The 22,299-nt window shown below is 40.3% G+C and overlaps 1 protein-coding gene across 8 annotated transcripts in view; it reads right to left on the bottom strand.

Moving 5' to 3' along the window:
- The window catches only part of SUGCT (succinyl-CoA:glutarate-CoA transferase), a 328,623-nt gene that overhangs the window by 22,574 nt on the left and 283,750 nt on the right, over window positions 1-22,299 (bottom strand). The window contains exon 14 of one of the 8 annotated variants that reach the window (XM_090142220.1): window positions 4,432-5,149. The exons of the other annotated variants lie outside the window; for them this stretch is intronic. Within the exon in view, the coding sequence (XP_089998346.1) occupies window positions 5,088-5,149 (62 nt within the window). The 3' untranslated portion in view covers window positions 4,432-5,087. Of the gene's footprint in view, window positions 1-4,431; window positions 5,150-22,299 lie in introns of those variants that run through there. 8 annotated transcript variants of the gene reach the window in all.

Here is a 22,299-nt window from a genome sequence, read left to right on the forward strand (position 1 = left end):
GTCATACACATAAATCATCTTTATGTAGCACACATATAAATATTTTCATTAGTAAGATTATGAGATTTTCAGATGCATTCTGCCCACATGGAGAATATAACAAACAAAAGCAGGCAGATGTTTTTGGATCACTTCCTTTCAACAAAAGTCTGACCTGCATGAAATAGTATCTTTGATGTTTCCAGTAGAAATCTGATGGAGAATAACCACTGGACATAGAACCATAAAATTCTAGCACTTTCACCAACTTGGCACACAACTTATGAAGCAGCAAGCTATTTCAGCATGCGCCTAGATGACTTTATCTACATAGCCATTATACAGTGAAAACAGTATTTGCTAACTAAAAATTCAAGCTATTGTAAAGAACCAGAGAACACTTGCAAGGAGCACTGAAGCTGCAAAGCACTGGCTGAACAGAGAACTCTGGCTGGAGCTCAAGAACAGAAGAAAAGATTATGGTCTTTGGAAGAGTGGGCAAGCTACTTATAATGATTACAGGTACATAGGGAAGATGTGCAAGGAGAACTTAGAAAAGCCAAAGCCCAACTAGAACTGAACTTGACCACTAACATAAAGGAAAACAATAAATACTACTATAAATACATGAACAACAAAAGGAGGGCTAGGGACAATCTCCATCCCTTGCTGGACACTGAGGGCAACATGGTGATCAAGGATCAGGATAAGGCTGAGGTACTTAATGCCTTCTTTGCCTCATTCTTTAATAGTAAGACTAGTTGCTCCCCAGGCGCACAGCCCCCTGCACTGGTAGGTAGAGATGGGGAACCACATGGGCCCTGCATGATCCACCATGAGATGGTTTTGAACCTGCTCCGAAAGCTGGATGCTCACAGGTCCATGGGGCAGAATGGATTGCACCCTAGTGTGCTGACTTGCCAAGCCACTCTCCAGCATCCTTTGGCAGTCCTGGCTAACCAGAAATGTCCTGGTGGATGGGAGAATGGCAAATGTGACACCCATCTTCAAAAAAGCCCAGAAAGATGATCCTGGTAGCTACAAACCTATCAGTTTCACCTTGGTGCCAAGGAAGGTTATGGGACAGATAATCTGGGGAGCCATCATGGATCAGTTAAAGGTCAATCAGGGGATCAGGCCCAGTCAGCATGGGTTTACAAATGATAGAGCCTGTCTGACAAACCTGGTTTCATTCTACGATGAGATGACCCGCTTAGTGGAGGAAGGTAAAGCTGTTGATGTGGTCTATCTAGACTTCAGTAAAACCTTTGACACTCTCTCCCACAGCATCCTCATAGAGAAGCTGGCTGCCCACGGTTTGGAAGGGCATAGACTCTGCTGGGTGAAACACTGACTGGATGGCCGGGCCCAAAGAGCTGTGGTCAGTGGAGTTAAATCCAGTTGGCAACCAGTCACAAGTGGTGTCCTCCAGGACTCCGTACTGGGGCCGCTTCTAATTAACATCTTTATTAATGATCCTGATGGGGGATTGAGTGCACCCTCAATAAGTTTGCAGACAACACCAAGCTGGGAGGAACTGTTGATCTGCCAGAGGGCAGAAAGGCACTACAGAGGGACCTGGATAGACTGGATCGATGGGCCAAGGTTAACTGTGTGAGTTTCATTAGGGCCAATTGTCAGGTCCTGCATTTTGGTCACAACAACCCCAGGCAACCCTGCAGGCTTGGGGAGGAGTGGCTGGGAAGCTGCCTGGTAGAAAGGGACCTTGGTGTACTGATGGACAGTGGGCTGAATGTGAGGCAGCAGTGTGCCCAGGTGGCCAAGAAGGCCAATGGCATCCTGGCTTGGATCAGGAATGGTGTGGTGAGCAGGACCAGGGAAGTCATCCTGCCCTGTACTCGGCACTGGTGAGGCCTCACCTCGAGTGCTGTGCTCAGCTTTGGGCACCTCAGTACAGAAAGGACATGGAGGTGCTAGAGCAGGTGCAAAGAAGGGCAGCAAGGCTGGTGAAGGGCTTGGAGAATATGGCCTATGAGGAGAGACTGAAGGAAGTGGGACTGTTTAGTCTGGGGAAAAGGAGGCTGAGGGGAGACCTTATTGCTCTCTTCCAGTATCTGAAAGGTGCTTACAGTGAGAGTGGGGTTGGTCTCTTCTCACTGGTGACAGGACGAGGGGAAATGGCCTCAAGTTGCATCAGGGTAAGTTTAGGTTGGATATCAGGAAACACTTCTTTACAGAAAGGGCTGTTAAGCACTGGAATCGGCTCCCCAGGGAGGTGGTTGAGTCACCATCCCTGGATGTGTTTAAAAACCATTTGGATGTGGTGCTCAGGGACGTGATTTAGCAGAGGGCTGTGAGAGTTAGGGCAGTATAGTTAGGTTGTGGTTGGACTTGATGATCTTTACGGTCTTTTCCAACCTGAGCAATTCCATGATTGTATGATTCTATGCAGTGCTGTAACCACTGAGGACTATTAAACTTTCCATAGTATTGTGCTGTTAAGCTTTTTTTTTGCATGGCCATATGCCTGTCTCCTCTGCAAGGTGGAAAGAATGGGCTAGTGATGAGTGGGTAATCAAGGACTTCTGCATCTGAAATTAATGTATTTCCTCTATTATGAGCAGCCTTTGAATGACCACAGGGAAATAGTTCTTTTCTTCTGTAAAACTTGGATAATAATTCTTAAGTTGGTTCTGAAGTTGGCAAGGTTTATGAGTTTATCTACTGCTTAAATGCAATAGTAATTGATCCATTACAGTATCTTAGGCAAACAGGAGCTGAATTTCTCAGTTAGATTGACACGATAAATAAATAAATATTAGAACATTGGAACCAATGAAGCCTTATCTTACTTTTTCATTTTAGATGAAACTTTAATTTTAGATGAATTTAATTAATTAATACTTGTGGTTTAAATAAAAAAAAAGAATAAAAAAAGGCAATAGACTGCTATAGTAAGGGCATATCACAATACCAGTTATTTAGAAGAAAGGCAAAAGTAAAGCTGCCATTTCAGCCTCTATGACAAGTCCCAGAAGTCATTCAGCTTCTCCTCTGGAGAAATGCAACTTCATTATCCATACCCGAAATACTTAATTTTGCACACGCTTAATATTTAGAGAGAAAGCTGCTATTTCTGCAGGTGATAAAACTGCAGGTGATACCCAACTACTACAATAGACCTGAGTCTGTGAAGAGATTTTATGCAAATAGTCTAAAAATGCTAAATAATGGATATGACCTAAGAAACTCGGGAAAGAAAAGAAAAGGAAAGGAAAGGAAAGGAAAGGAAAGGAAAGGAAAGGAAAGGAAAGGAAAGGAAAGGAAAGGAAAGGAAAGGAAAGGAAAGGAAAGGAAAGGAAAGGAAAGGAAAGGAAAGGAAAGGAAAGGAAAGGAAAGGAAAGGAAAGGAAAGGAAAGGAAAGGAAAGGAAAGGAAAGGAAAGGAAAGGAAAGGAAAGGAAAGGAAAGGAAAGGAAAGGAAAGAAAAGAAAAGAAAAGAAAAGAAAAGAAAAGAAAAGAAAAGAAAAGAAAAGAAAAGAAAAGAAAAGAAAAGAAAAGAAAAGAAAAGAAAAGAAAAGAAAAGAAGGCTTTCAGCAATTCAGATCCCAATGGCAGTATTTTTATCTCATACGTGATGAACTCTGCCTTTGAGGTGAAAAACAGACTATCTTTATAAATGGTCCAATCGTTGTGTTTCAGGTAACACCTTTTTTTAACACAATCTACTGTCCTATTCTCAGTTTCTTCTCAACCTATAGGGGACAGATCCCGAAAAGGATCAAATATTTTAAGGTCTTCCAAATGACACCTTGTACAAAGGATGGGACACTGAAAGTAGAGAAAATGAGCCTTTCAAGTGAGAAGAGAATGTGCCCTTAAGCCATTAATAACAAATTCTAAAACACCAAAAGGAAATTTTTCCAGAACAGTTATGATTAGCTATTCTAATTCTGTACACTGCCTCAGGAATGTGAACACCCATTGAAACCAAGGATTTTCCTTTATGCAAGGAGACATAAAACATAATCCCATAGACTTTAAGGCAAGTAACTTCCAAGGGAGATTTGCTACAACGATTTATATGCAGCAGGTTTGCTGCAGTAATAAGTTTTCACTGCAAGTACACACAATGTCTGTCTTTTGCAAAATATTTCCACTTTATTTTCTATCAGAGGGCCACCAATCCTTCGTGCCAGGATTTCATAAAATTAATAAATCTACTTCCATAATCCTTTCTGCTTTTACTGACAGATGTAATAAACTACAGGATGCAAAACTCTGGACGCCTACTGGGATTTATTTTTCCTTTTTTTTTTTCCTTGACAAGCTTTACAGAGTAGCACTTCTGAGACATGCTCATGTGCTGTAAACCTAATCCTTAGCAATTTCCTCTTTTCTCAAATAACCCAAATATTTTATGAATAGTGAAGGATTTCCTTTATCAGACAACACTTTCGTTCTTTTTTATTTATTTTTATTTTCTTCCAGGAGTTGTTCTCAAAGACTTTAAAACAATCGGATGTTCTCAGGTTGACATTCATATGACATGCTCCTAATCAAACATTTAAAACTTGGTTGAGAAGCAAGTGTTAGAGTTCAAAGGCAATACAAGAGGTGGAGGAACCGAGACTAAAATCCATAGGACTTGATACTGAGATAACCTTGTATTGCCTTTCCTCACCACAGTGAGCATATCTATACTACTTTTTATTTCCATCTCTTGCTTTTCTACTGCAGCAAGTCACAAGTGGACTGACTTTTTAGCATCAAGGAGCCACTGAAGCCACAAGCTTCTTATATTTTTTGTTCTTTGCCCTCTTTTCCCCAAAATGTGAGTGACACTCATCTTTCTATCTGTAACAGAATGTTTCACTATATTCACAGAGCAACTACACATACATGCATGTCTTCATCAGCTGGGTATGCATCTCTGCCTCCCTTGTCTACATTGGCTCCATCCTTTGCGGGTGTAGTTTTAGCAGGCTGTGTGTTAGTGCACACACACATGCTGACACTTCTGGAAACAGTTCCTCAATGGAAAGTTTACTACAGCATCAACCCATCTGCTAAAATTTCTTATTTTTGCTGCAAAGAGCAGTGTGAAGGAACAGAGCTCCTCATAAAAAAGCCAGCACACTGGTTCATGTCATCTTCCTCTCCCACACAGTCGTACTTCATCCTTCTGCTGCTGAGACACCCTTGATTTGCCTGGGAAGCAGGGAATAGAGCAATTTAAGCATGACCATTCTATTATTTCTTGTTTACTCTAAAAGGACCAATAAAGGGATAAACACAAATCTTGGCTGAAATAACTGTGAGGAAAAATGGCTGGGAATTTTTTTTACATTTAGATAGGTCATTCCAAAATTAATGCCTCTTATTTAATTCTATGGAAACTATAACATACATAATGAGCCCAATACCACTATTTGATAGAGCAAATTCTCAGCTACTAACTACTCTTTTTCAACATGGTGACATCATCATTAGCTAAGCACAGATGAACAAGAGCCTGTGTGCTGCACTTGCAAAAATTTGCATGGCTATCTGGCACTTGGTGTGTCTTCCACTTTGCTTTTGCCTCACTGTGCTCACATGCACTGTTTGGCTCCTATAAATGTTCAACATCAGTTAATGTCAATGGCTGCCACTTCTTCCACATGGAGGAATGCAGTGACACACCTTTGCTTTGTATTCACTTCCATGTTGGACATCAATTGGTCAGACTGCCCCTCTGCTGCCATCTGTCACACAGCAACAAAATGAAATGGGATACTGACAGGAACGTTCAACCTCTACTGACATAGCACCAAAATCCGTCTCTAACATCGTGAGCCAGTGTAATAAAATAGGAGGCATTGCTTTTGGAGCACTGCTTGTAATTACCTACAGAAAGTCTAAAGATAGTCTAAAATTCTCTTTTCAGCAAGAAGAAAAGCTGTTCGGAATTTTCTGAATGTCTCCTAGCTGACAAGCAACATTTGAGAAATAAAACAAATGGAAATATTTCTCATTTTGCTGCACGTTCAGCTCCAAATCCGTTATTATAGGAGCACAGAAAATCTCAAGAAAATGCCCCATGAAACAGGGAAAACAATTAGCAGGCAAAAAAATAGAAGTATTCAGCACACCCCTCACCCTAGAAGTCCAATCCAATTACAGTAGAAATAGTCAGTGATTCAGCACAAAGGTTCCTTGGCAGAGTAGTGAGGAAAAGGCAAGACTCCAGCTGGGTCACTCAGAGAAACGAAAATGCAATAGTGAATCATAAGGGCAGGATTTGAGTTCGCAGCTCTTAAAAAAGGGGGCATTTAATTTAGCTCACGGAATTCTTAAAAGGTCCTTCTTCAATTATAAATTGTTTCTTGAGAATGTGAATGCAAATTTCCCATTCCAAGTGGTTTGTTATCATAGGCGCACACAGTTTTCCAGCCATCAAAGATCTCTCTTGTAGCTCAAATGAAAACACAATGCACTTCTTGGGACTGGGAAATGAACTGTGATAGTTCAGGGGAAAGACAGCGTGAACCAGAGTTTCACCATCAGGGCTTCTGTAGTGAGTTCTACTAAAAGAGAGAGCAAGGATAAAAAGAATTTTCAACTAATTTTTCTGGATAAAAAGTTGAAGTAGTAGCGAAGTACTAAATCGATAAAAGGAATCATCAGAAGGGGAAGCTTTTGTTGCTTTTTTGTTTGCTTTGTTTTTGTTTGTGTTTTTTTTTTCCCCCTTTTTTATATCTTGAGTGAGCCAAACTTTGGTTATTGTCATAAAAAAGAAATAGAATGAGATTAAGACCTTCTAACTGTCCCAGGACGATTACTTTTAATTTCTTGAGTATGCAAGAGCTGTGCTTAAAATGAGCTTGGGGAGAGCTACAGATTAGAAAAAAGATAACAGCTAAGATAAGAATAGAGGAAGGAGCAACCTAAAGCAGGGAAATGACACATCTACAGAGGCAAGGAAAGAAATTGAAGGATGGAGCAGAAAATAAAAGAGAAAGCAGCAGGAGAAGAGCAGAGTCGGATGTTAAAAGTGATGAAAAGTTAACTGGGGTGCTTATCAGGGAGATTCAAAAGAAATGCCGCAAAAGCATGATGGCAGATACAAAACAGAATCACCATTTGCAACTGAGAAAGTTCATATGATCACAAGAATTTTTCATAAGGTGCTCAGGCAGCTGTGGCTGATTCCATAAATAATGTAGCTGGGAACAGGGGTGAAACAACTGAGCTAAGGGACAGTGTAGATTAAGCCAACAGTTGATCTGACTGAAAAAAAAAAAAAAAAAAAAAAAAAAGAAGAGAAGAGAGAGAAGAGAAGAGAAGAGAAGAGAAGAGAAGAGAAGAGAAGAGAAGAGAAGAGAAGAGAAGAGAAGAGAAGAGAAGAGAAGAGAAGAGAAGAGAAGAGAAGAGAAGAGAAGAGAAGAAAAGAAAAGAAAAGAAAAGAAAAGAAAAGAAAAGAAAAGAAAAGAAAAGAAAAGAAAAGAAAAGAAAAGAAAAGAAAAGAAAAGAAAAGAAAAGAAAAGAAAAGAAAAGAAAAGAAAAGAAAAGAAAAGAAAAGAAAAGAAAAGAGCTTTTGAATGGACTACGTCTGACAAAAGTCAACTACACTGGCTTGAACATCACTGATGAACAGCAGCATAACGAGAAGGAAAGCAACTCTGAGATAGATTCTCAATTCCCTCTGAGATTAAAAGGTTTCGTCCAAGAAGAACAGCTTTTAGCAATGAATTTCTCTTTGAGATAAAACTGCAGACAGTAAAAATTATATTCTCTAGGAATATTTAAATAGCACATGTATGGTGTTATTAGCTTAAAAACAAAAAGATGTAGTTAAAATAAAAAAAGAAAAGCTATTGTTGTTATTGTTAGTTTCCATCTCTTTTAACCCTTTTCACAGAGCCATAAAATGCAACAATACAAAAATTACTCACGAAAAACTATTGTCCTTACATTGATACCAATGGTGCCAGAAGTGTGAGGTTCATAAATTTTACTGTACAGCTGGAGGAATACGTGCATGTGTTACTGTTCCAAAGCAGTCATATAAAACATTCAGAAAATAATCATTTTAAGGTGATATTGTCAAATTTTAAATAATACTTTTTTTTTCCCCCTTACTATTGTTTCAGATAACACCTGGCAATACCATAATTGAAAGAAAACAAGGGATTTCCCAGTGCTCCAACACAGCCTGCCTTCAGACAGCAGTTCTCACAAGGGCTTTCAGAAGAGGTTGTGAGATCTCCTTGAGGCTTTTCAAGACTCAGCCAAAGACACAAGTGTCCTGGTCTCAGTTCAGCACCAAGCCCACTATGGCCAGCATGATTCACTTCTTCAGATCATATATAGACAGTATAATTGCAGATAATTTCAGTATTTCCTTCCCGCCCGTCAATCTCACCAGTAGGCTCCTATTCTAATACTGTCTGGATGATTTAAGATTAAAGACCATCTTAAGGTAAAACTGGTATTTAAATAAATTCCTTTCATGGGGGAGGAAGCGAGAGCGGGGACTCAATATTAAACACAGGGAAAAGGATAAAAAACATAAGCAGACAAAGAACTAGGGTGGGATCACAAGCAGGCTTCATCAGCATCGGCCTTCTCTACTACTCAGTATTGCACTTGTCTTTCATGTGAAATTATTTGAACACGGTGCTACGTAATTGTAATAGGTTTCTGTTCTTCTTGCAGTGCACGAGATTAACTAGCCAGATTTCAAATTGACTGTTTCAATCAAATCTCTTTGTGTTCCCCAGGGGTTGGTGCTGTGTCTGATCTTGTTCAACATCTTCATCAGTGAACTGGATGAAAGGATAGAGGCACACCCTCACCAAGTCAGCTGAAGATATAAAGCTGGGAGGAATGGCAGCAAGACCTGGACAGGTTGGGGAGTTGGATGGAGAGGAAACTTTAGAGGTAGGTAGAGTCCTTTGTTTGGGGATAAATAAATGCATGCATCAGTACAGGTTAGGGGCTGACTTACATAATGCTGCTCAAGGTTTTCAGGTGTCATGCAAAGGTATTATCTTGGATCTCAAAAGGTTTATGGCCTGCAGCCCTTTTCCCTTTTCACTGGGGAAACCAGAGTGTAAAAAACATCTTGCTAACAACAACCTCTGTGGGTCTTGAGATTTCCTGGATATCCCTGTCTGGTCTCTCAATGGTTTATCCTGCTTCAGTGAGCTTGATTACTTTTAGACCAGGAAGCAGTATCTAAAAATCATAACTATGTGAGAAGCTTGGCATGCAAGAATAATTTCTGTAAAGCCTGAAAGTTTGAAACACACTAAATACTCATAAACTTGAGAAACCCCCCGAAATGCAAACTACAAAAGAAAATGCTGTTGTTTTTTTTTTCTGATTTTCTGTTTGTGGATTTACATAGGTCACTGCAAAAGTAACATTTCCTATTTATTTCCATGGAAACTATGACAGGTACAAAGAGTATAATAACATTATTTCATGCAGCAAATTCTCAGCTACTAAATGCTATTTTTCAACACAGTCACCACCATTAGCTGATCTCCATGGATCGAGATGCTCTTCATTTTGTGGTGTGATAGCTGTGCCATCCAGAACATGGTTTGTCTTTCACATCACTATTGTCATTGCTGAAATGCACCACTCACTACTCAGCACCCATTATTTGGTCTCCATAAACGTTCATCAAGCACTGATGAACATCAGCTCATTCCTTTTTTTCCTCATGGAGGAATTCATTGACACAACTTTGCTTCACACTCACTTCCATGTCAGACACCATTTTGCCAGTCTGCCCCTCTGCTGCCTCTGTCACACAGAAACAAAATGCAATGGGATGTTAGAAGGAAGGTTATACTCCATACCACCATTATCCACTTCTGACACCATGGGCTAACATAATAAAATAGGATGCACTACTTTTGGAGCAGCCCATGTACGTTGTCCCTGCAGTATGCCACTAGAATTAAACTTCCAATTGGAAGCAAATGAGAACAATTCTCAGCCACCTCTTTCATAGAAAACCCTTCAATCATTTGTAATGTTTTTGACCAGTAAATAATAGAGCTGCTACACTGAGCTATTTAAGTCATATTACTTACAGCTGGAGAAAAATGAGGACCAGTCATTTTCTAGGGAGGCCAAAAAATACGATACACCCATGCAAAGTAAATTAGATTAGAATTTCTTTGCCTTTGGTTTGAGAAGATAAAGGATAACCTTTTCAACTTTAACTTTGCCTGGTATTACATTTATATTTTCAAATAAAAGATCTTGAACACGGAACTTCACGAATGTTAATAGTTTTCGGTCCTATTGTCGATGGAACAAATGGAACTACTGAAATATTACTGTAGCTGGAAGGTCCATGCTGAGACTTTGAAAACAGAGTTCAGTGGCACTTAATTTTTTCTTAATCATGTGATGTCAAATTAAACACGGCTGTGCAAAGGCTTCTGGAAAAGCAGCTTGACAGATGTTTTAAAAGGAGAAGAAGGTAAATACACAGTATAGGTATATCCTGCATTTTTATCTGATGCTTACATGCAATGACATCTGATCACTGCACAGCACATCTCACCACTGCCTCCCCACAGGCAGTGAAGACTTACTAACAAATAAACAGGGCTACTCTCCAGTAATGGTCAATTCCAATGCCACAAAGGGGCTTTGGAAAGGAGACATGTAAACTTTGGGAAGCAGCATGAAACCACTGTATTCTGAACCTCTCACCGTTTTCCATCACTTTCTCTTTAAAAAATGGAACATGTGAAGGCATCTTCAAAGTACACACTTGAGTTACCACTATTATTTTTGAGACAGAGGTGCAATCTGAACCAAGAACTTCACAAATAATTAATATAAAATAACCCTCATTTTGAAAAGTTTACAGGCTGAACTTACTGAGCTGTGTAATAATAATGAGCCTCAAAAATATAGCAAATATATCAAAATACACTTACTGAGAGGTTGAATAAATAGGTAGAAAATACCCAGGTTTCTCACATAAACCAAGAAAATCTATGCTAACCTGCTAGCAGGCAGAACTCATTCATCAAATCTCATACAGCACCCAAGCAGAAAGCTTTATGGGATTGTCACAGCATATGCTGGCAAGTTACCATGGAGGAAACAGACATCTAGACTTTATCTTCTGCAAATTTTAACTTAACAAGCAGAAGCAATTTGGGAGTTTTTCAGGAATCTGTCCATCAGTGAATAATTAGAATATCCATAATAGAATCATAGAGTTGTTCAGGTTGAAAAAGACCTGAAAGATCTTCAACTCCAACCACAACCTACCCGTTCTACCCTAACTCTAACAACCCTCTGCTAAATCACATCCCTGAGCACCACATCCAAATTGTTCTTAAACACATCCAGGGACAGTGACTCAACCACCTCCCTGGGGAGCCGATTCCAGTGCTTAACTTCTGTAAAGAAGTGTTTCCTGATATCCAACCTAAACTTACCCTGGTGCAACTGGAGGCCATTTCCCCTCATCCTGTCACCAGTGAGAAGAGACCAACCCCACTCTCACTGTAAGCTCCTTTCAGATACTGGAAGAGAGTAATAAAGTCTCCCCTCAGCCTCTTCTTCCTCAGACTAAACAGCCCCAGTTCCCTCAGTCTCTCCTCATAGGCCATATTCTCCAAGTCCTTCACACACCTTGCTGCCCTTCTTTGCACCTGCTCCAGCACCTCCATGTCCTTTCTGTATTGAGGTGCCCAAAACTGAACACAGCACTCGAGGTGAGGCCTCACCAGTGCCGAGTACAGGGCAGGATGACTTCCCTGGTCCTGCTCACCACACCATTCCTGATCCCAGCCAGGATGCCATTGGCCTTCTTGGCCACCTGGGCACACTGCTGCCTCACATTCAGCACACTGTCCATCAGTACACCAAGGTCCCTTTCCACCAGGCAGCTTCCCAGCCACTCCTCCCCAAGCCTGCAGGGTTGCCTGGGGTTGTTGTGACCAAAATGCAGGACCTGACACTTGGCCCTATTGAAACTCACTCAGTTAACGTTGGCCCATTGATCCAGTCTATCCAGGTCCCTCTGTAGTGCCTTTCTCCCCTCTGGCAGATCAACAGTTCCTCCCAGCTTGGTATTATCTGCAAACTTATTGAGGGTGCACTCAATCCCCCATCAAGATCATTAATAAAGATGTTAAATAGAAGTGGCCCCAGTATGGAGCCCTGGAGGACACCGCTTGTGACTGGTTGCCAACTGGATTTAACTCCACTGACCACAGCTCTTTGGGCCCGGCCATCCAGCCAGTGTTTCACCCAGCAGAGTGTATGCCCTTCCAAACCGTGGGCAGCCAGCTTCTCCACAAGGATGCTGTGGGGGAGAGTGTCAAACGCTTTACTGAAGTCTAGGTAGACTACATCAACAGCCTTACCTTCATCCACTAAGCAGGTCACCTTGTCATAGAATGAATTCAGGTTTGTCAGACAGGATCTATCATTTGTAAACCCATGCTGACTGGGCCTGATCCCCTGGCTGACCTTTAACTGGTCCATGATGGCTCCCCAGATTATCTGTCCCATAACCTTACCCAGCACCGAGGTGAGACTTGCACCAAAAATTAAGGTGTTTATGCAAGAGCATGGGAAGCCAAAAGTACAGATTATGGCCCTCTCATTTAACTGAGAGACCACCTTCCTCTGATCAGCCAACCAAAACATATGCAAGAAACACTTCTGTACATAAAAAAAACCACTGACAATGAGCCTCAGTAATTGTGATCACAGAATCATAGAATCATAGAATGGCTTGGTAGGAAGGGACCTCAAGGATCATCAATTTCCAACCCTCCTACTACAGGCAGAGGTGCCAGCTGCTAGATCAAGTACTAGATCAGATTGCTCAGATTGTTGAACTGTATATCTCCAGAGATAGGGCATCCTCAACTCTCTGAGCAACCTGTTCCAGCACCTCATCAATCAGTAAAAAACTTCCCCTGACACTCAATCTAAATCCCCCTTCCTTTAGTTTAAAACCATTCCTCCTTGTTCTATCACTATCTAAGCATTTAAAAAGTTGTTTTTCCTCATGTTTATAGACTTCCTCTAAATAGTGGAATGCCACAGTGAGGTCTCACCGCAGCCTTCTCTTTTCCAGGCTGAACAAGCCCAGTTCCTTCACCCTATGTTCATAGGAGAACTGCTCCAGCCCTCAGATCAACTTCATGGCCTTTCTCTGGACTCTTCAGAAGCTCCACATCTTTTCTATACTGAGTGCCCCTGACTTGGATGCAGTAATCCAGCTGGGACCTCACAAGGGAAGAGCAGAGGGGGAGAAATCACCTCCCTTGCCCTGCTGACCATCCCTCTTCTGAGAGAATCCTCTGATTTCTCCGTATGAACTACACATATAACCTAGCTAGTAATATACATTGTATGTGCAACCTCAATTAATTGTGCACTTCGTAACAATTTGAAGTATCAGGGAAAAATAATATCTCTCAGCTGTGGTGCTGGTTGTGGTTTTAGTTTGTTTTGCTTTTCCATTAGCAATCTGGTATTTGTGGCTGACATTTTTATTGCATTAATGGCAGGAAACAATATGAAAAGAATGCAGACAGAAGTGGAAAGCATTAACAGAAACATTTAGAAACACTGCAGCGACATTCTAATTACAATGGTGAGTAATAGACACATAGTGGAAAAGGCCAGGTTCAGAGAATGTTCAGTGAAATTTAAAATTTAAATTTCAACTCTAAAAAGTAGAAGACTTGCAAAATTTTAATGGGTGTTTACCCTTTGCAGTGTTGTACTAGCTATGGACAAAATACAACACCATGAGACAGAAAAAAATTAAAGTTGTTATCTAAGTTGTATCATCACGTAGCTTCATTGAAAATTAGTGGATTATTAAAAAAAACAAATTATTAAAAAATACGCAGAAATAAGTCTCCAATTCAAGGTGTTGTTGGTTATTTTGTTTGTCTTTGCAGAGCTTGAGATTTGTAGTTAAAGGCTGTGGCATGAAGGAAATTTGGGGTCAATGTGTCATGCTCAATTTGTCATTATAGTAAGAAGCACAGTATATTCTGTACTAATTGCATTTACTCATTGCCATATTTAGTTTTCATTAAAAAGGAACAACAAAAAAAATCACTGCTCGGTTTTGTTCAAAGATGCGAGAGATTTTGCTGTTTGCTGAGGAAAAGAATACATTAAAAAAAAAAAGAAAACTTATCACAGAATTTATGTACAACTGGAGATCTAGTTTTGTCTTGTAAAATGAGGACCAGATCTAACCACCAGAGAAGTTAACAGAAGACTTCCCCTTATAATTCAGCAGGCATTGGATGAAAGCATTGCTTTTTGGTGAGTCACAATTTGCTGCAGCTGTCATTTTATCAGTGTTGCAGACCTAATTTGTGAGTTTCAGTACATACTTTCTCTTCATTTTGAGCTTTGGAAGTTGACTTGTGGGCTAGGAAGAAGGATGGCTTTTTCAGGAACTAACGCATTCAAAAATCCTTATTTGAAGACAACTGTATGCAAACTGCATTGATCTACATATAATGATCTCCACACAGTTTAGCAGCTAAGCTCTATATGGTGACTGTGCTTGGCTCCTACAAACCTCAGCACATATGAGTAACTGCATGTACTGCTTAGTTCCAGAGGGGCAGTAGGACTGCTTGTTTCAGTAGTGACTGATACACATGGGTGTTTGTAGGATCAAGCCCCACAGTGAAGCAGAAAGAAAACATCTCCTTGGAGGGAGCTACTAAACAGAACATACACGAAGGGTAAGGAACAAAGAGATATTTCAAGATGAGGTACTGCACACAGAGTAGATGAGTCATGGAAAAGATGCTAAGTGATTCATTAATGCCAGAAGCTTAGCCAATAAAGAATGCCCATGTATGAAACTAATGACTATGCTTTTACAATGCTACCAAACTATTTGCTTTTGTAAACTTAACATAGGAATTATTTTCTCCCATTTTGAAAATTTATTATGCAATTACTTGTCTCTTTAATAAACTCTATGCACGGCTGTGATAACGGTTGCTCAAAGTACTGAGGACTTTACAGATTTTGTTTTAAAAAAGGAAAACACTAGGAACTTCAAGTCCTGCCAATTTTTTCCTCCCTGCCAAGTCCTATTAGCATAAATGAACGGTTTATTTTAAGAAATGCCTGATAAATTACTCTACACAATCAGTAATGAGGGTACTGTCAGCAAAGGAGAATCATTTCCAAAATTTACTTGGCACAAATGAGAGGCTGACTAGCTCACAATCATGCTACATGGCCCGAGGCCCTGTTTGATTCCATAAACCTGTCTGACCTCTTCAGGGTGAAAGCAAGTGATTTTATAGAAAAGGTAGCTACGCAAGCTTGCACCGTTTGTGCATATCCAACTTTTTTTTTTTTTTTTTTTAAACGAACATATTCAGTCTGTCTAGCTGCCAGAATATTCTTCTAGCTTCAACTTCAGCAGACTAGAACTGCACCCTAAAATTATTTTCATAGGTAGTATATTAAGACTGCACATCCTTTTGCCATTATGAATTACAATAAACAAAAACACAAAGCCAAGAAGAAGATAATGTCTTAGGAGAAATATTACAAGCCTTCATCCTGTTTAAGTTAGTCTCCTAACAAGAGTGAGTTATCTGACAAATCCTTTTTAGAATATAGCTTCAAAAGCAGAGAGAAATCTCTTGGCAAGAATTATTGTGTCAATTAGTAGCTGAAGCCAATAATCATTCATCATCTCTCCTAAACATTCCCTGGTAAAAGTCCACAAATACTTTACTCATCACTGCTATGGAATTCATTACATTAAAGGAGGGGGGAAAAAAAACACCTTTCAAAGAAGTCATTTAAGATTAAACAAAGGCCTAAGAAATCATTAATGCTCCCTACTCCCACAAGAGCAAATTATTTCCAATTGTCATTCCTTTGTTTTTTCTTTTCTTTTTTAAATCTGTTACTAATGCTTGGTCCAGTTTACTTTTATAAGTCTCAAATGACAGTTTCCCAATGCTCCCTTGAAGACCATTTGATTGGTTCAAAAGTTTTTATTAAAAATTTCAGAATATCTCTAATACGGTTGGCTTACTCTATGCTGGAATACTAAATCAGAACATTTTGTGTTCCCTAGTAGGATACAAAAGTGTCCAACGTAATTTATGCTGCGCATACCTCGCGTGTAATGTGCCAAGTTCTTCATGTCTAACCATACATTAAGCATACAGTTCAACATTCACGTTCAGCTACAATGTGGAGCACAATATGAATATGCAGGCAGGCTGCATAATGTACAGACGAAGAGAAGAGGTCCCACAAGTCTTGTGAAGTTTCACAGTAAAAGGATATGCACCTTTTACTATGAACTACCTCCCGAGAGATGTGCAGTGAGTCCTGCTCGGCCTGTCAGCACACAGCTGTGATCCTGTCAGTGAGATGTCACCCTGCCTTTCCTACGACAAAGAAGGAAAGGACAGGTCTGGGGAGTGGGGCCAATCGCCCTGAGCTGCAGGCAAGCACTGTGCAGACAGGGCCCAGGGCTGAACCACCATGCTGACAGGGCTCAGAATCACAGAATCACAGAATCACTAAGGTTGGAAAAGACCTATAAGATCATCCAGTCCAACCATCCACCTATCAGCAATGGTTCTCGCTAAACCATATCCCTCAACACAACATCCAAACGTTCCTTGAACACCTCCAGGGAAGGGGACTCCACCACCTCCCTGGGCAGCCCATTCCAGTGCCTGACCACTCGTTCAGAGAAGTAGTATTTCCTAACGTCCAGCCTAAATCTCCTGTGGCGCAGCTTGAAGCCATTCCCTCTAGTCCTATCACTGTTACATGAGAGAACAGGCCGACCCCCAGCTCACTACAACCTCCCTTCAGGTAGTTATGGAGAGCAATAAGGTCTCCCCTGAGCCTCCTCTTCTCCAGGCTTAACAATCCCAGCTCCCTCAGCCGCTCCTCATAAGGCCTGTGCTCCAGACCCCTCACCAGCTTTGTTGTCCTTCTTTGCACCCGCTCCAGGGCCTCAATGTCTTTCTTGCAGTGCGGGGCCCAGAACTGGACACAGTACTCAAGGTGTGGCCTCACCAGAGCTGAGAACACAAGAACACAAGCTCAGAACACAAGCTCTCCATGATGTATCCGAAGGTATCCATAACCGCTGTTAAATCTGAGGAGAAAGTGAGGCCGACATGAAGTTCAGCAGACTAGCAGTCATCCCATGCTGAGAGTTCAACAGAAAGTTTCCATCCTGAAGTGGCTGGAAGTGATGAAACTACTCGCTAGCGAGGTTTGCAGGAAAGATTTCAGCCACAGCAAACTTCTCGGCCTCAGCAATGCATGTGAGGCAAAACGTAGCCTGACATTTCAGGAAAGCCTGTCTCTGCACAAATGGAACTGTGCAAAACAGCAAGGAAAACCCTATTTAGAGACTCTAAAGTCTCTCAAGCTTTCTCGCTTTTCCATATTAAGTTGCTTCTGGGCAGCTGCCTAATGAAATGCTTGTTTCTCCAGAGTAGTGTCCTGAACATGAAATTTTACTTAACCCACACAAAGCACATACCACATTTTTTTTTTCTGCCAGAAGGAGCACTGAGGACCAACAAAAAAATCCTGCCAGGTCAGACACCTTCCTGCAAGGAGGCCGTATCTGATCTCCTGGGCCCAAGATTTCACATCAGAATGGAAAAGCATTTCTCGTGTTTGGGGCATATTCTGATGTTGCAATGGGTACAAGTGTGAGAGCAGAAACAAATTTGAAGTGCCTGTAGAGATGAGCTTTTATTTTTTTCTGTTTTTTTTTTTTTTTTGTGAGACTTGTTTAAACAGCTTACCCTCTGCTACTGCCCCTAGTTTTTAGTAAATTTTTGATATCTGGGCAAGACATGGTCACTAAATGGCATTGAGTCATTGACTGCTTTCATCAGTTTTCACTAATTCATTGCATGGTCTATTGTTTCCACTTTGCGAGCTCTTCATTGCCAAATTTACTATTCTGATGTTCTTAGAGCACTCAAGCTAACGTGGCCTATTTTGTGCTAAATTGTTTGAAACATACTGCCAGGCGTGTTTAGTTTTCAGACACTGTCTTGTAGTCCAGACCTTGCAAAGTATGTTTTTAGATATACCACAACTCTCTTCACAGTCTTTGCTTGAATGTTCTCCAGCCAGCCTTACACTAGCGAGAGAAGTAAGCCTGTCTGAATATCAGAACAGGTTTTACTCTTTTTTTTTTTTCCCCACTTGGCATTTTTACCACACCTAACCTTTCATGAAGCTGTTCAGTCCCCCATTGTCAGTCAGAAATCCGAGTGCCTCCAACTGCTTACTGCTCACATCTGTTCTAACAAACCACCTGTCTCATTTCATGCATATTTCTATAAGCACATTTCATATACATTTGTATTTCTATCCCCTCTTAAAACTTCCAGGACTGCTGTTTAGTCCTCTTTACACTAAATCCAAAATCTTATCTTGTGTTTACAGCTCATCCCTGAGAGGGTAAAATGGAACATCTTTCCATGGTAATTGCTCCTTCAGACTGCCGTGATTGGTATAGAATTCCACTATTTACTTATTTACTGCCTGCTCTTTAGAGGAATGCTTGAAGCCCACCATGGGAGATGCAGTTTTTGTTTCAATAAAGCCATGTTTATCATATTCTGGAAGATATGTCCTGTTTTGTGCATCTGTCACAGCTAGTGAATTCCCTGGAAACACATTCAGGTGGAGTCTGAGAGTACAAGACAGTTGATAGCATTGCTATCAGGAGCCAAAAGATAAACAGTTGGAACTGCATTTCAAAAAGAACTGCTTTGTATGCATTGTATTTGTATATATAACTCCTTTATATTTCTCACCTTCAAACAAATATCCCATGCTGCTTGATCTGCATTACTACTGTTCTTAATCTCCTTCAGAACAAACAGTGTTGGTTTAGCTGCCCCACACAGTCTTAGAAACTGCCTCTGCTTTTTGGTTTTCCCAACAGCTTTAAAGGTCTTTATTCTAGAAATCCAGTCTCTAAAATGACTGGACTCCTTTCATTTTGAGTGTTTTCCAAAGTCTTGCTGCCACTCTGAAGATATCAGCTAACAGGCAAAAAGTTTTGTGGTTTTTTTTGTTCTGTGTCTACTTTCAATCTCATATTCTGCTTTTTACATAATGACATTGACTCTCTCTTGTCAGATCCTTCATTTTTAATAACTGTCATCAGATGCCTGTCCAAGTATTCCTTCCAGATTCAGTTATAAACGTGCACACAAGGCGATTATCTTACAAAAAGTGTGGTCAGTGTTGTCATACTGCTCAAGGACTCATTTACTCATAGTAAAACTCAGTCTCAGCATCACAAACTGTGATGTTAAACAGATGATAGATTAGATAGTACAATCTACATTGGTGGTGATAAGCAGCAACTTCTTTACAATGATATATTTAGTGGTTTGGCTAAATGAAGATCCTCCATTTACTCCAAATTTTCCTCAGCATCAATTAGGTATCTGAGTAATTCTCTGAAGATTTAGTAGATATTATGTCTTTTCTTAGTAAGTTTGTGAACTTTATGTCATAGTTCCACCATAACAAAGCCCTGGATTTCACTCTTCTCACTGAATGCATATTGGGGCTTACTTCTGACTTCACCTTTGTGTGGGTGTTTCCTTAAATTATGACCTTAGATTTTCTGAAAATACCTGAGAAAGACCACAGCGACCATTGTCTCTCCTATCTCATGTTCAGCATATGAGGCTCTCACACGTGTTAACTTGATTTTTCAGGATTCTTTGCAGACTGGACTTTCTCTTCAACTCGAAATATTCACACGTGCATCATGAATATCTGACCTTACTCCTACATATGAATGTGACCAGTAACCAGCTTGGAAGGATTATACTGCTATACAGCTTCACCATCCATCTGGAGTCCCCAGATGAAGACCCGTCTTCCATGGTACAATGACTTTCTCCGAATCTATGTGAGGAAGCCAGGAGACATCTTTCTCTTAACTGTACTCTTTGTGTTCTCCATCTCTATTACTGCATTTTTTGTTGTTTCCTGTGATAGCTGCAACACAGTGGGCAATTTGTTGCTTACACTCTGTTTACTGCACATTTTCCTAGGAGCCAGACAATTTTCCTTCTGTCTTCTGAATTGTTTCTCTCATAAAAGATACCACTGCCATTTGGAGAAATTTCTAAAGGCTTAAGTATGTTTCTTTCAGCAGCTTCTCCTCTATGCTGAAATCATTTGCCTATATATTTTTCTGTCTCTCATTAAGCAATCTTTTAAATCTCTAAAAGTACAAGTAGATACCAGAGCATACTGCTGTCAGGCAAGGTACCTATTCTCCTTTCTGTTTATTGGGTTGGGATGAAAACACAGCCACACTCTTTCTGGGGTCACAGTGCATTTAAATCCTTCTATCAGCTGTCACAGTGTTTTAGGTTCTACTGGGACAAAGAACATCTCATTTAGGTCTGCTTTTCAGCAGAAGTGACAACAAAGTTTTATCACAGCTTTCTCATTTTCACTCTTTCCAATCAATATTTTATTCAGTACATATTAGTGTTGTTACGCTTGAGTAAGGATTTTATGTATATATATATACATAAATATATAATATATTTATATATATATATTATATATATATATATATGCAAATTCAGGTTTCTAAGCAAGTTACACAACTGTGTATGGCTTCTTACGGCCCCATGGGCATTTGTTTTCTCTCCTTAGCTGTCCTGCAGTTATGCTTTATTCTTGATGTTGGTCTCCCCCAGTTGACTGTTGTACCACTGTTCTTTACAGTACAAGGGATAAGTGAGAGCACGCCCTAGTTGTAAAGTCCAATGTACTGTACTGAAAGAATTACCAGCAGATATCCTTTAGCTGCAATTAATATCCCTGCCACAAGTACACAGTCTCTGATGATTCCTCCAGATCTCTTTTTCCTCCTGAGATCAGTGTTTCCCTTGACCAGCTCCATGCCTTGCTCAGCAAGGATATACTCGAGAAGGCCAGAAAGTCAGCATCTAATGAATTGCTCTAGCTCATACATGCAATACTGGCGAGGCAACAAAAGCCTGCATTACGCTATGTGCCGCTCCACAGCAGTGGCTCTTTATTCCACAGAGGCTGCCCATTCTCTCTGAATATCACAAGCACTCCAACCACTATTTCAAACTAGTTGCCAAGAAAAAATATTTTCATACTTATACAAAGCACTGAAAGCAGAGCATAAAACAAACTGCAGAAGAACATCTCTGCAACAATGAGACACAGTCTGTGCTATTCAGGACCTTAAGCGCTGCAGCCGGAACGACGGGAAAACTCAATGAACAATGTTACTGACTGGTGACAGCCTCTAGGACAAGCAGAATAAAAGGACGGGAAAAAAATCCCCAAAAGATCGCTTTCTTTTTCAGCTATTTGTGCATGAGCTATTCTGTACACTCTGTAATTTCTATGACCTCCAAGCTTCCCTAGGATTATGAATACCTATTGTTGACTTAATTGGCAGAATAACAAGAACCATCTGCCAAACAAACCCAGTTTCTTAACCTCTGCTGGTCTTGGACACATTATGACTGTAGGGGAAAGAATAATGGTTTTTGTTTCTATGAACCAGCCCGGACTGGATGTTTTCATAGTTCAGAGTGCCATTTCCAGTGTGTCAGAGAACCAGCATACAACAGAGGTTTCACAAAAGCTTTCCTCTTATCAGATGTCCGTCTGATGTGGGCTGTGGTATATGTCCAGAACACTAAAGCCAGAAGGAATATACAGCATCAAAGCCAGTAGGAAAATCTTCTCCCTTGCTAGGAAATCATTCTGGGAGGAGCTGGGTGGACAGACAGGTTGACAAAAGATATAAGAATGACATAAATGAAGATATTTTAGAATTACAGTGAATAATAAAAGAAGCAACTTTCAGCAGTAAAGTGGATGGATTATATCCCTTCACGTTAATTAATTAATTTTATCTAATCCAAAATGGACATGGCACTTTGAGCACTTCCTATGCCAAGGATCTCCTTTAGTATATAATATGTGGAAGGCATGTGCCCTTACTACTGGTGCCTGGGACAAACTGAAAAAATGTGATCCAGAGAAACCTGGGTGGAGGTAGGGGCAAGCTGTAATAATACATAAATACTATGAAACAAAATATGGAACAAAAAAGTAGTAATTTAAACTTGCTTCTTTACACACACACACACAAAACCTCAGCATTGTGAGTATAACATAACCATGGTACACAACATATGTCTTATAACCATCCTTTGAATCTATAAATTAGAAGGATAGAGAAAGAAGAACTTATATGGTTATACTTTATCATTTTTATCAAATAGATGCAATAA

The sequence above is a fragment of the Phasianus colchicus genome, chromosome 6 (assembly GCF_987193195.1).
Source record: "Phasianus colchicus chromosome 6, bPhaCol1.hap1.1, whole genome shotgun sequence".
NCBI classification, from domain to species: domain Eukaryota; kingdom Metazoa; phylum Chordata; class Aves; order Galliformes; family Phasianidae; genus Phasianus; species Phasianus colchicus.